Here is a 13,828-nt window from a genome sequence, read left to right on the forward strand (position 1 = left end):
GAGATTTTTAAGCATAGGAAACAAACTGAGGTTTGCTAGAGGGGAGTGGGGGTGGGGATGGGGTAACTGGGTGATGGACATGGAGGAGGGCACATGATGTAATGAGCACTGGGTATTATATAAGATTGGTGAATTACTAAACTCTAATTAATGGAATTTAAATTTAAAACCAAAGTATTCAGTTTAATATTTTGCTCTTTTTAGATTAATCTTTATTGGTTAGCATTTACACTTTAAAATGGATACAATTTATTATATGGACATAAACTTTTTGTGACAGAATCCTTGTACATGATGTAGGACCATAATATTAGCACTAACTTACCACATTTATTCATTCAACAAATATTTATTTGAGTGCTTAATATGGTCCAGGCACTGCTATAGAAGCTTGGGTTATATTAGTCAATAAAATGCATTCATGGAACTTAATGTTCTACTACTAGTACTATATAGATACATAATACTTTAATGATACTGCTGCTTTTCTTTATAAACTTCAATGTATATTGATGCAAATACGGTAGTTAAATATATATTTAGAAAAATGTACTTCAAGAAATTAGGGTTAAAGTTGTTGCTTTTTATTTGTTTGTACTTCTTTAGTGCCTTACTTTGTAAGCATTGTGTGATAGCCAGAGTGGGTATTAAGGAGTGGCTTTGATTAATTAATGTGCTGTTTCTTGTCATATATATATATATATATGATCAAAGTTACAATAGAAATAACAGTTAATCCATGTGGATATTGAAATAAGAGTATTCAAAGTAAAATACCTGTTTGTAAGTTCTAATTACATATTCTGGGTACTTATTAACTGGAGTAGCCCTTGTTTTCCTATATCAGTTTTTATTTTTTTAGACATTACTGTAAAGTAATTTGATTATATCCAATAGGATCAAAATTAGAATGGAATCTTTTGCACAGAAATTACTATTTTTACTAACTTTGTGCTAGCATTTTTTTATTGCTAACATTTTCACTTTAGTTAAATTACCTTTAGTGTATTTGGGTTTATATATTTGGGTATTCCCTAAAGGCATTTGTTTTTTTGCCAGTTGTAGAAAGGAGTTTGGTTTGACATTGGCTTGATAAGTTGTTTGTCAGTGGCACCCAACACCACCCTCAGATTCAGTGATTCACAAGACTTAGCATATAGTCATATTCAGGTCTATAATTTATTACAATGAAAGGGTACAAAGCAAAATCAGCAAAGGGAAAAAGCAGATGGGGTAGAGTCCAGAGGAAACCAGGCATAACCTTCTAAGAGTCTTCTCCCAATGGAGTCACCCAAGATGTACTAATTTCTCCAGAAATGTTATGATAGTGTATATAAAGTGTTATCTACCAAGGAAGCTCATTAGAGACCAAGTACCTAAGTTTTTTATGTGTTTTAAACACACTATCTGCCTGACTCTTACCAAATCTCAGACGCCCAGAAAGAAAACAGGTTTGCTCAGAACAAACCACATTGTACAGACAGTCTAGGAACAATGAGCCAGTCTTATCAGGGAAAGTTTTATAATAGTACAAGGAGCTGTGTATGATTCAAGTGCCCAGACAACAGCATAGGGCCAGCCTTGCAAAGGAGGCTTTCTAAGATGAAATTTGATTTGATTCCTGAAGGATAGTGAAGCATAAAAAGAAGTTTTCCAGGTGACAAAGGGGAGAAAATAATATAAAACATTCAAGGAAAGCTGTGGGTTCTTGCAAATATGTGACATGTTTAAGCAGTAGTTCATTGTGGTTTGAATATCAATACATAATGAGCTCTTTATAAGTAGTGGAAATCACCAGGACCCAGACACAAAGGAGGAACTGATAATTTTTTTAAAAAATTTTTTTAATTTTTAAAAAATTAATCTTTTTTTGAAAATTTTATTTATTTATTTGACAGAGATCACAAGTAGGCAGAGAGGCAGGCAGAGATAGAGGGAGAAACAGGCTCCCTGCTGAACAGAGAGCCCAATGTGGGGCTCGATCCCAGGACCCTCAGATCATGACCTGAGCCGAAGACAAAGGCTTAACCCACTGAAGCACCCAGGCACCCCAGGAACTGATCATTATAACAGTAATTTCAGGAACGTGTGCTGTGGAAGCCTTAGGGATATGCTAGTCTTGAGACTAGCAGTTTTGGTTTTCACCTACCCAGGAATAGGATACAAGGCCTTGACCCCTGTATAAGGTGGAAAGTTTTTCGAACCCAGATTAAAGCTGAATCTCTTCAAAGGGTATGTAGTCCATTGACAAACTGGATAGAAAAAAAATTTGCCTAGCAATTCAGGGAGATTTCAGGGAAGCTTATCTGTTTCACCCTGGTCTCCAGGTTGAGAAAAATAGTTTCCTTGGATTCATAATCAAGGGCTAACATAGGTTATGATTTGAATTTATGTTACTTGGTCTAAAAATCTCAAGATGACGGAGTGCCCGGGTAGCTCAGTCAATTGAACTTGGGACCAACTCTTGATTTCATCCCAGGTCATGATCTCAGGGTTGTGGGATCAAGCCCCTTGTTGGGCTCTTCCCTCAGCAGGGAGTCTGCTATAGATTCTCTTTCTTCTCTTCCTTTGCCCCTCTCACCCATGCTCACAGGCGCGCGCTCTCTCTCTCTCTCTCTCTGAAATAAATAAATAAATAAATCTTTAAAAAATACATAATAAATAAAAATCTCAAGCTGCAATACCTCAAAAGTCATCTTGCATTGTTGATCCCCTAGAGCACCCGGCAGAAACAGATGCAGAGTGGAGATGTATGATCTCTACCCAGGGTTCTCACGTATTACAGCTAATTGAAAGTGAAATGAAAATAAAAATGGCAGAATGGGGCGCCTGGGTGGCTCAGTCGTTAAGCGTCTGCCTTTGGCTCAGGTCATGATCCCAGCGTCCTGGGATCGAGCCCTGCATTGGGCTCCATGCTCAACAGGAAGCCTGCTTCTCCCTCTCCCATTCCCTCTGCTTATGTTCCCTCTCTTGCTTTGCCTCTCTCTGTCAAATAAATAAATAAAATCTTTTTAAAAAAATGATAGAATACCTGAGGGAACAATTAACTTTAGAAAAAGTTAGCAACAAAATAAGCAGTCAGCCTGGCAAAAGTTAACACACAAAACAAATAGCATAATTAGATTCTTAAGGCCCTTTGATGATAATAGAAATATTTGATACAGACTATATTATGTTTAAAGTGGTAATTTTAAAAATCAGAGTGTACGTTTGTCAGAAAATTTAAAACTTAGATGAAGTAGACAGTATTCTAGAAAAATATAACAAATTTTTTCATTTGATAGTAGCCAAAAATTAGAAATAATTTAAGTATTTTTGAAATGACTGAGGAGATGCTTATAATGCTTATAATGCGTATGAGGAGAGCTAATAAATGATGAAATATTCATGCAGTAGAATTCTACAAAGCAGTTAGAATGATTGAATAAGTTTCACTTTGAGTGAAAAATGAAAAACTACATTTAGTGAAAAGTCATAGAAAGATAAAACCAGTATGTACTGCTTACATATAGTTTGAAAACATGAAAGGTAATGTACAGTTTAGTTATACATAAAAGCATACAAAGAAATAGTAAATACAGAATTTAGGATTTTATTTATTTTGATATAAATTTTATTTTATTCTTTTACATTTTTTAGTATAATTGACACTCAACATTACATTAGTTCCAGGTGTACAACCTGGTTATTTGACAAGTTTATGCATTACACTATATTCACCACAAGTGTAGCTGCCATCTGTCCTTTCACATTGCTATTACAATTTAATTTACTTTTATTGACAATATCATGTGCCTTTTATTCAGTGACTTAATTTGTTCTCTGTATTTATAGGTCTGATTATGCTTTTTATTTGTTTATTCATTTGTTTTGCTTTGTTGTTTTTAGATTCCCTTGGCTTGCTCGTTCTGTAACTGGAGGCCTGCATCTTCCTCTCCACTTCACCCATTTTGCCCAAACCCCTACTCCTTCCCCTATGGCAACCATCAATTTTTTCTCTGTATTTATAGGTCTGATCCTGCTTTCTGTTTGTTTATTCATTTTTTAAAATTCCATTTATGAGTAGAATCTTATGGTATTTATTTTTCTTAGTATGACTTATTTCACATAGCTTAATAGAATTTAGATTTTAGGTACCTCTCAGAAAAACACAAGGGAAAGAAGAGAATGAGATTTGATATGGTCACATATTAGGTGTCAGCTGCATCAGAAGCATATTTAGCAAGTGGTAAAATTTAATGAAGATAGGATGTGGGAACATGGCTGTTCACCATATTTTGTATACTTTTGTGAATATTTAAAATATGTATAACAAAAATATGTAAAAACTCAAAATACTTTGCATTAAAAAGCAATCGAGGGAAGGTACAAAAACAGGTAAACCTTATATTCCTAATTTTGAATCGAACTGTTTATATTTAGTTATTAAATAGATTATTTTGTGTTACTTTCTTATATCCTTTATAATCAAAGTTTGTGGGGAAAATAACAAAATGAATTAACATGATATGATCATTCTGGGATGAATCTGTTTTTGTTTTCCAGACTTCTCTTGGGACTGTGAAATATTTCCTGCCCCTAAGATCTTTTCTCTCTTGATCTCAGAGTCCCATCTGTTTCTCTTCCCTCCCTCTTCTCCCTGCCTCTGTCTGTTTCTCTTTGGTTCTTTAGATCTTTTTGTCTCCCAGTCTCTGTCTCTTGGGGTTTGTGTTGCGAGTTATACTCTCTCTGCTGGGGCCTGGGGTTGTCTCTTAGGGTCTCGGGTTTTTGAATTCCCTGCTCCCAGGCACTGTTTCTCATGGTTGTACTTTCTTGGGGTCTTTCTCTTGCTAATTCTCTTACTTGTTGTGCCTGCCTCCCCCCTCCCATGTTTTTCTTCTTTTGCATTCATATATACCTGTTTGTGTGTGTCCCACTCGCTGTCTCTCTCTCCCTCTTCTAGAGTTCAGTTTGTCTCCTCTACTCCACTCCCCCACCTTGTGTCTTTTCCATACAGTAAAGCTCTCTCTTTCCTTGGGTGGTCTTTTTTTCTCTTTTTGCAAGAGGGTGCCCTCCTTCCTCCTCATCCCCTTTTTCCCTCTTCCTCCTTCTCTCTTCCTCCCTTCTCTTCCCTCCTCTTCCCTCCTCCCCATTTCTCTAGGTCTCTTGCTTAATCCTCTCTGGATCTTTTGAGTTTCTTTCCTTATTTGCCTACTTATTTATGTTTCATTTATTTTGTTTAGGTAAAGCTACTTCCTCTTCTAATCCAAGCAGCCCAGCTCCAGACTGGTACAAAGATTTTGTTACAGATGCTGATGCTGAGGTTTTAGAACATTCTGGAAAAATGGTACTTCTTTTTGAAATTCTTCGAATGGCAGAGGAAATTGGGGATAAAGTGTAAGTTTCTCTCCTGTTTTTATTATATAAATGAACCTTTTTATAACCTTTCTGTTGTTTAAACAATTTATTGGAAGAAATCTGTTTTGTTTTCTTCCTGTCTGGAGATGTAATTTCTTTAGTAGTGTAGTGATAGACAACTGTCTTCCTTCTCACCCACTAGTTCTGAGTACATATTTTGGTGGTTTCTTCAGTGCTATTTTCCCTTTCTGGCTGTTGCACCAGACTTATTTCTTTGAGCCAGGTCTCTAGTAGATGTCTATATTTCACCATCTTTAAAAATTATTTTTCAATCCATGCAATGTGGTTACTACTTTATTGAGATTTTTTTCCCCTAAAGTCACTCAGTGACCTTTTAACCCCCAAATCTAGTGGGTACCTCTCAGACTTTATTTCACCTCTTCAACTATTCTCTGTCCTTTCTCCTTTGTTTTTGTTCTTGGCTTCATCCTTCAAATTACAGTTCAAAAAACATTTAAAATTTTGAACCAAGACAAACCATAAGAGATTCAATCTCACAAAACAAACTGACGGTTGGGGGCGGGAGGGAGAGGGTGGTTGGGTTATGGACATTGGGGAAGGTATGTGCTATGGTGAGTGCTGTGAAGTGTGTAAACCTGGCAATTCACAGACCTGTACCCTTGGGGCCAATAATACATTATATGTTAATTAAAAAAATAAATAATTATTAAAAATTTTTGAACCAGGCTGACTTTTTAGTTTGTTACAACATGCCAACATATGTTCGTAAAATATTTTTAACATGTATCTGTGATTCTTTTAATAACAATTTAACATAAAGCTTAAAATGAACTTTTTATTTTAAAAAGTTTCAAACTTAGTTCCTTTAACTTTCTTGGGAAGAGAATAGATCCATGGCTAATATTTCTGTTCCATCTTTTAATATACCTCTATTATTAACACATTCTGATATACATACTTGTATGTCTTTTCACTGGATAGTGAGTTTATTAACCACTGTACCTTGCACTTTGTAAGTACTCACTAAAATTTATTTTTGCTGTGTATTGCCACTTTTTTTTTTTATACAGAAACAAGTGGTTCAGATAAGGGATGATGCTGACCTATCATGGAGTTAGTAGTAATGGAGGTAAAGGATATGTTTTGGAATGGAAGCAATAGGATTTGGTACATTAATGCAGGGCAGTAAGAATATGAGAGTAGTCAAAGATGACTCCCAGGCTTCCAGACTCAGTGGCTGGTGGATCATGGTGTTATTTACTAGAAGGGAGAATAGTAGTGAAGAACTAAGTTTATTAGAGGTAGTAAAGAATTCTGCTCTGGCCATGTTAAGTTTCAGAGGCCTATTAAATACCCATGAGAGATGCAAGTAGAAAGTGGGTATTTGAATTCAGAGTTCCTAAAAGTTCAGATTATTGCTGTGACATGCTCATGCTTTTTTTCTGCCATCAGTGTAGGTAGTTTAAAATTTTTATTTGCGTACCATACAAAAATTTTAAGAGTGTGAAAGGGATTTGGGTGTTTTTAAAATTTCCTAACCAGTGCAAGAATCTCCTCTACCATGTTCATCATAGATCTTCTCCTAACCTCTCCCATAATAGAACATTTGCTATTTCAGAAGACTACCTATAGTTGAATACTTCATATTTTTAGAAATTATGTCCTTTAGTTTGTACTTTATCCCTATAGCTTTTTTCCTTATGGTTTAAAATTAAACATATCTACTGCCTTTTTTAAGACTCATAGTGATTTTTTTTAAGCTATAAGTCCCAACTGAAAGACATTATCAGTGTTAGGACTATAAAACTATGGCATTTCAATAACTGTGATTACCACTATTTTTTATTTGTCCAACATTTTCTTGTGGAAATTTTCAAACATAAAAAAAGCAGAAAGAATTTTACAGTGAATATTCATATACCTGTCACCTAGAATCTATACTGTATTCCATATTATGTTGTACTTTCTTTATTACATAACATACATATCTGTTTATCTGTTCATCTTATTTTCCTGATACCTTTCAGTGTGGGTGGCAGACATCAGTACTACGGTTTCAATTGTCTCTTCTTCAAAAAATAGTGGGTTCATCTCTCATGTCACTCTTAGCTTTTTTTCTGAGTTCGTTGATCTATTCTTTGTATGGCAGTTTCAGTCCTGACCATATGGTCTTGAACATACTTCAGTTTTTTAGCACCCATCTCAAGATATGGTCATAGTAAACAAAATACTTCAGCTGAGTTTTGATTAACACAGAGTTGTAGTGAAACTGGTTCTTCTTTATTCTAGACCCTGTACTCCCATCCATGCAATCCAATAGAGAGGTTTTCTAACATCTAAATAACACTGTTAGTTCATATTAAACTTACGGTCAACTGAGACTCATTTTTTTTTTTAAAGAAGAACTGGTGTCAAATCAGATTCATGTATTCTCTATTTGTGCAGTTGATCTTTTGACCCAAGTGAAAACTTGATATTTCATGAGGCAAGAGATAAATGAATTTTAGTGATTTTTTAGCCAGTGGTGTGTTGATAAATGTTTGACAACTGACTTCCAAAAAATGATAACAGAGAAAGCAAAGAAGCACGTTAAGCCCTAATTTGTGGCATTTGCTGATAACCATGATAAACTACTCTCAACTGTGGCCAATCTTAAGCTACCAACAGTAGTGGGAAGAAAGGCTACCAATCCAATTTCCTATTTAAAGCAAGTTACAGCTAATTCCAGTATACTATTGGATTCAGCCCAGCCCTTCTCACTTATTTTATGTCATTTAAGCATTAAATTTTGGTTGAATTTTAATTTCTAGTTTTTTTGGTATGTATGAATTTGATTTGTATTGCTTCTATATTTTTATATGGGTCATTAATAAAATACATAAAGCCAAAATAGTTTATACAAGGATGAAAATTATTACCAGTTAGGGCAGTAGTTGTTCATCTTATCTGCAACTAGAAAAAATTAAGAGATAACCAATAGTATGTAGCCAGTTAGTCCTAATAACACCTTTCTCATAGTGAGATTTTTCTGAGCTCAGTGGTTCCCAGAACCAGCTTTAATGCAGGCTCAAGTCAGTCTTTTTCCAGAATAGTACCCCAAATTCCAGATTAATTCCAGTTAAATAAATAATTAGTATTTCTAAGAATTTAAGTTTCTGAGTTATAGGAGCTGCTGAAAACTTAATTTGTAGCTCAAAAAGAATTAATTCAATAAAGTGTTTGATTCTAGGAAAAATAATCTATTGAGGGATCAAGACTGTTGGTCATTTAAACTGAGTACTAGGAAGAGATAATTTCCTTACCAGTATTCTAGGAGTACCAACTGGGAGACAGTAGAACCGCATAGTGCGGAGTTTAGGAAGTCCTATACAATAGCCAGTGCACATGTTATAAACTCCCAACAGCTGTTTCATAACTTGAGTTGTTCTTTTTAGTTCTACTACTAAATCTGAAGACTTCAAGCAGTGAATGTTGAAGGATCTTCTGGAGTCATAAAAGCATCTCTCTCCTATAGTACAACTTTCAGAATCAAATAATACCAAACAGTATGCTTGGACAGGTGTCTAGTTCCTTGTATACTGACCTACTTTTTTTGCATATATAGGGGAGAGAATGAGCCCTCCTTTATCCTTTATTCTCTTTCTAGAGTTTTTCATTTCCTGTTTAAAATTATGTCTACTTCTCACCAATGGGATAGATGAGAGCAGTGGTTTTTGCACTGTTTTTCAGAGCCCATGAAAGTTGGTGAAAAGAGAAGGCTAGAGCAGAGGCTGAGGGGCCAGTGACACTTTTACCTTCTTCTCTCCCCAAGGCCTGAAGCACTCTGCTTTGTTTGTTTAAAAAGATTTTTTTTTTTATTTGAGAGAGTGTGAGTGGGGTGGTTGGAAGGTGAGTCAGAAGGAAAGGGAGAGAGAATCTCAAGCAGACTCCCAGCTGAGTATGGGGCCTGACCTGAGGCTCGATCTCACAACCCTGAGATCATGACCAGAGCCAAAACCAGAGTCAGATACTTAACCAACTGAGCCACCCAGGTGCCCTTTTATTATTTGTTTATTTATATTCTATGTATATGTATCTTACATATATTTTTCAAAGTTTTAATTTAAATTCTAGTTAGTTAACATACAGTGTAATGTTAGTTTCATGTTAAATAGATGATGAGGATTAAAGAGTGTACTTGTTGTGATGAGCACCAGGTTGTTGTATACAAGTCCTGAGTCACTATATTGTGCACCTGAAATTATTTATTACATTTTAATACCACATAAAACTTAATGTGAACAAATGGTTTTCATGGCTCAAAACAGGAGTTAGAAAACTACTTGGATGGAGAATCAGCAATCTGCAGATATGTTTGAAATGGAACAACAAAGTATTTTAGAATGTTTACAAGCCTAAAATTACTGAAATACTTTTAATAGTTAACACTTTTTTTCTCATATTCTCTAAATAGTTTCTTTTGTACACTAAAAGTTTTTAATTTTGATGAAATCTACTTTATCAGTTTTTTTCCCCATAGATCATACTTTTGGTGTTATATCTAAGAATTGTCTAACCCCAAGTTATGAGTATTTTCTTCCTGGAGTTTTCGTAAACATTCTACAGTTTTACATTTTAAAATCAGATTTGTGCTCCATTTTGAATTACTTTTTCTATAAAGTGGGAGGTTTAGGCCAAAGTTCATTTTTATTTTTTGCATATGGTTGTTGAATTTTGCCAAGACTGTCAAGACCATTGTTGAAAAGATCCTTTTTCCACTGAATTGTCTTTGCCAATTTGTGAAATACCATTAAGCTAACTGTTTTGTGTGGCTCTATATCTGGCCTCTATATTCTCTTCCATTTGTGTTTGCCCTTTAATGAGTACTATACCATTATGATTACTCTAGCTTTTCAAGTGTTGAAATCATGTAGAGTTAGGCCTCCAACTTTTTCTCTTTCAAAGTTACTTTGGCTACTCTGTTTTGGCTACTCAGCATTCCCATATAAACTTTATAGTAGTTAATTTCTCAAAATTCCTACTGTGGTTTTGATTAGAATTGTGTTGATTTTGTAAGTCAATTTGGGAAGAAGTGATATCTTTACTACGTGACCCTTCTAATCCATGAACACTCATCTGTTTTTTAGCCTTGTTTTCAGCCAGTCTCTCATATCTCTGGACTTGATTGAAGATTTTCTTGAATTGGCCAGTAGGGAAAAGACAGAAGATAAAGATAAACCTCTTATTTATAAAGGTGAGTTACAAACAGTTCTGTATCATAACTTTTTGAAACCTTCATTTAAACATGTTATACAAACATTTTAACAATAAAAGAAAAAATACTCCCCAGACACACAACTTTAATATATCCATTTTTCTGCACATTATTCTTATCCTTATCTATATAAATATGGTCTTTATTATTGCAATTATAACATGAAGTAAGATTTTTTTGTTCTTATAAAGAGCTTTATTGAGATAATTCACATATCATGCAGTTCATCCATTTTCAGTAAACAATTCAGTGGTTTTAGTATTTTCATAGAGTTGTGCAACTGTCACTACAATTTTCTCCTTTTTAATCACCACCAATGAAACCTTGTACCCTTTAGCTATTACTCTCCTACCCCTGCCTTCTGCTTCTTCAGATCTTAAGCAGTCACTAATGAATCTACTCTCTATTTCTACAGTTTGACCTATTCTGAAACTTTCATATGAATGGATTCATATAATATGTAGTATTTTGGGACTGGCTTCTTTCACATAGTATGTTTTCAAAGTTCTTCCATGTAGCATATGTCAGCACTTCATTCATTAGGCCTTAAAGAGCTAATGATAAGTGAGTCGGGGGAAATTGGAGAGGGAGACGAACCATGAGAGATTGTGGATTCTGAGAAACAAACTGAGGGTTTTGGAGGGGGGGGTGGTGGTTGGGTGAGCCTGGTGGTGGGTATTAAGGAGGGCACATACTGCATGGAGCACTGGGTGTGGTACATGAACAGTGAATCTTGGAACACTGAAAAAAAATAAAATTAACAACAACAAAAAAAGTTTTCCTAGGAGACAATACAAGAAAAAAGTATCCAGATTACTCATCATCATTCTTTGACCATTACTTTAGGAATAACACAATATTAAATTAGCTCAATTTTGAAAAACAAAAAAGAGCTAATAATATTCCATTGTATGGATAATACCCACATTTTGATTATCCATTTATTTATTCCTAGATATCTGGGTTGTTTCATCTTCTGACTATTATGGGTGCTATGATAAATATTTGTATGCAAATTTTTATTTATTTAAGCCTCTGTTTTCACTTCTTTCAGATATATACTTAGGAATGGAATTGTTAGGTCATATAGTAATTTTAACTTACTGAGGAACCAGTAAACTGTTTTCCACTGACTACACTATTTTACATTTCCACAAGCCGTTTACAAGGGCTCCAGTTTCTCCACATCTTCACCAACACTTACCTTCTGTTTTGTTTCGTTTTATTACAAGTATACCGTAGAGGTATTGCGGGTTTGGTTCCAGACCGCCACAATAATGTGAATACTTTAATAAAGGGAGTCAAATTAGTTTTTTTTTTTTTTTGGTTTCCCAGTACATATAGAAGTATTTACACTATGCTGTAGTCTTTTAAGTGTGCAATAGCATTATAGCTAAAAAAAATGTATATACCTTAATTAAAAAATACTTTATTGCTAATAGATGCCATCATCCGAATTTTCAGTGAGTTGTAATTTTTTGCTGCTGGAGGATTTTGCCATGATGTTGGCTGACTTATCGGGGTGGTGGTTGCTGAAGATTGAGGTGGTTGTGACAATGTCTTAAAAAAAAAGACAATAGTGAAGTTTGCGGAATCAATTGACCTTTCCTTTCACAAATGATTTCTGTGTAGCATGCAATGCTGTTTGGTAACATTTTACCCACAGTAGAACTATTTTCAAAATTGGAGTAACGTCAGTCCTCTCAAACCCTGCTGCTACTTTATCAAATAAGTTTATATTCTAAATCTTTTGTTGTCATTTCAGTAATCTTCACAGCATCTTCAGGGGCATAGATTCCACCTCAAAAAAACACTTTGTTTGCTCACCTATGAGGCAACTCCTTACCTGTTCAAGATTTATCATGACATTATAGCAATTCAGTTCTTTCTTCAGGCTTCACTTCTACTTCTAGTTTTCTTGCTATTACAACCACATCTGCAGTTACTTCTCTTAAAGTCATCCATGAGGGTTGGATTCAACTTCTTGCAGACTCCTGTTAATGTTGATATTTGATCTCTTTCCATGAATTACAAATCACAAATTCTTAATAGCGTGTAAAATGGTGAATCCTTTCCAGAGGGGTTTTTTTTTTACTCTTTTTTCTTTATATTTTAGTTATCATACAGTGCAATATTGGTTTCTGGAGTACCATTCAGTGATTCATCACTTACATGCAACACCCAGGTCTTTAATACCCATCACTCGTCTAGCCCATCCCCAACCCACCTCCCTCCAGCAGCCCTCAGTATGATCTCTATCTTTGAGAGTCTCTTAGGGTTTCTTTACCTCTCCCCCCATGCCATGTTAATGTGTTTTCTTTCTGAAAGTCCACATATGAATGAGATCATATGGTATTTATCTTTCTCTGACTGACTTATTTTACTTAGCATAGCACCCTTGATGTTTATAGCAGAAGGTTTTCAATTTTCTTTACCTAGATCCATCAGAGGAGTCGCTATGTAAGTTTTGAACATGAGTCCCCCTACTTTGTTCCTCTTCAAGATTGTTTTGTCTGTACTGGGTCCTTGGCAATTCCATATGAATTTTAGAATCACCTTGTAGATTTCTACAGAGAAATCAGCATAGGGATTATGATAAAGATTCTGATAGGGAGGGGTGCCTGGGTGGCTCAGTGGGTTAAAGCCTCTGCATTCAGCTCAGGTCAGGATATCTGGGCCCTGGGATCAAGCCCCACATTGGGCTCTCTGCTCAGCCAGGAGCCTGCTTCCTCCCTCTCTCTCTGCCTGCCTCTCTGTCTACTTGTGATCTGGCTCAGTGGGTTAAAGCCGCTGCCTTCAGCTCAGGTCATGATCCTGTGGTCCTGGGATCGAGCCCCGCATCAGGCTCTCTGCTCAGCAGGGAGCCTGCTTCCTCCTCTCTCTCTCTCTGCCTGCCTCTCTGCCTACTTGTGATCTCTGTCAAATAAATAAATAAATAAATAAAATCTTGTCTGTCAAATAAATAAATAAAATCTTTAAAAAAATAAGATTCTGATAAGGGATTACATTGAATCTGTATTTCATTTTAGGAAGTATTGCCATCTTAACAGTATTAAATCTTCTGATCCATGAACATAGAAAGTTTTAGCATTTGTTTAGGTTTTTAATTTTCTTTCACCAGTATTTTGTGGTTTTTAGTGTATACTTATTCTTACTTATTTTATTCTTTTTGATATTGTAAATGCAATTTTCTTAATTATATTTTTGGATAGTTAC

At 35.2% G+C, this 13,828-nt stretch overlaps 1 protein-coding gene across 4 annotated transcripts in view; it reads left to right on the forward strand.

The window, feature by feature from the left end:
- ATRX (ATRX chromatin remodeler) overlaps window positions 1–13,828 on the forward strand; it is a 301,682-nt gene that overhangs the window by 225,879 nt on the left and 61,975 nt on the right. For all 4 annotated transcript variants that reach the window (XM_059385663.1, XM_059385664.1, XM_059385665.1 and 1 more), the window contains 2 exons: window positions 5,223–5,376; window positions 10,485–10,591. In XM_059385663.1, the coding sequence (XP_059241646.1) occupies window positions 5,223–5,376; window positions 10,485–10,591 (261 nt within the window). The remainder of the gene's footprint in view (window positions 1–5,222; window positions 5,377–10,484; window positions 10,592–13,828) is intronic.

This window comes from Mustela nigripes, chromosome X, assembly GCF_022355385.1.
Source record: "Mustela nigripes isolate SB6536 chromosome X, MUSNIG.SB6536, whole genome shotgun sequence".
Classification (NCBI taxonomy): Eukaryota; Metazoa; Chordata; class Mammalia; order Carnivora; family Mustelidae; genus Mustela; species Mustela nigripes.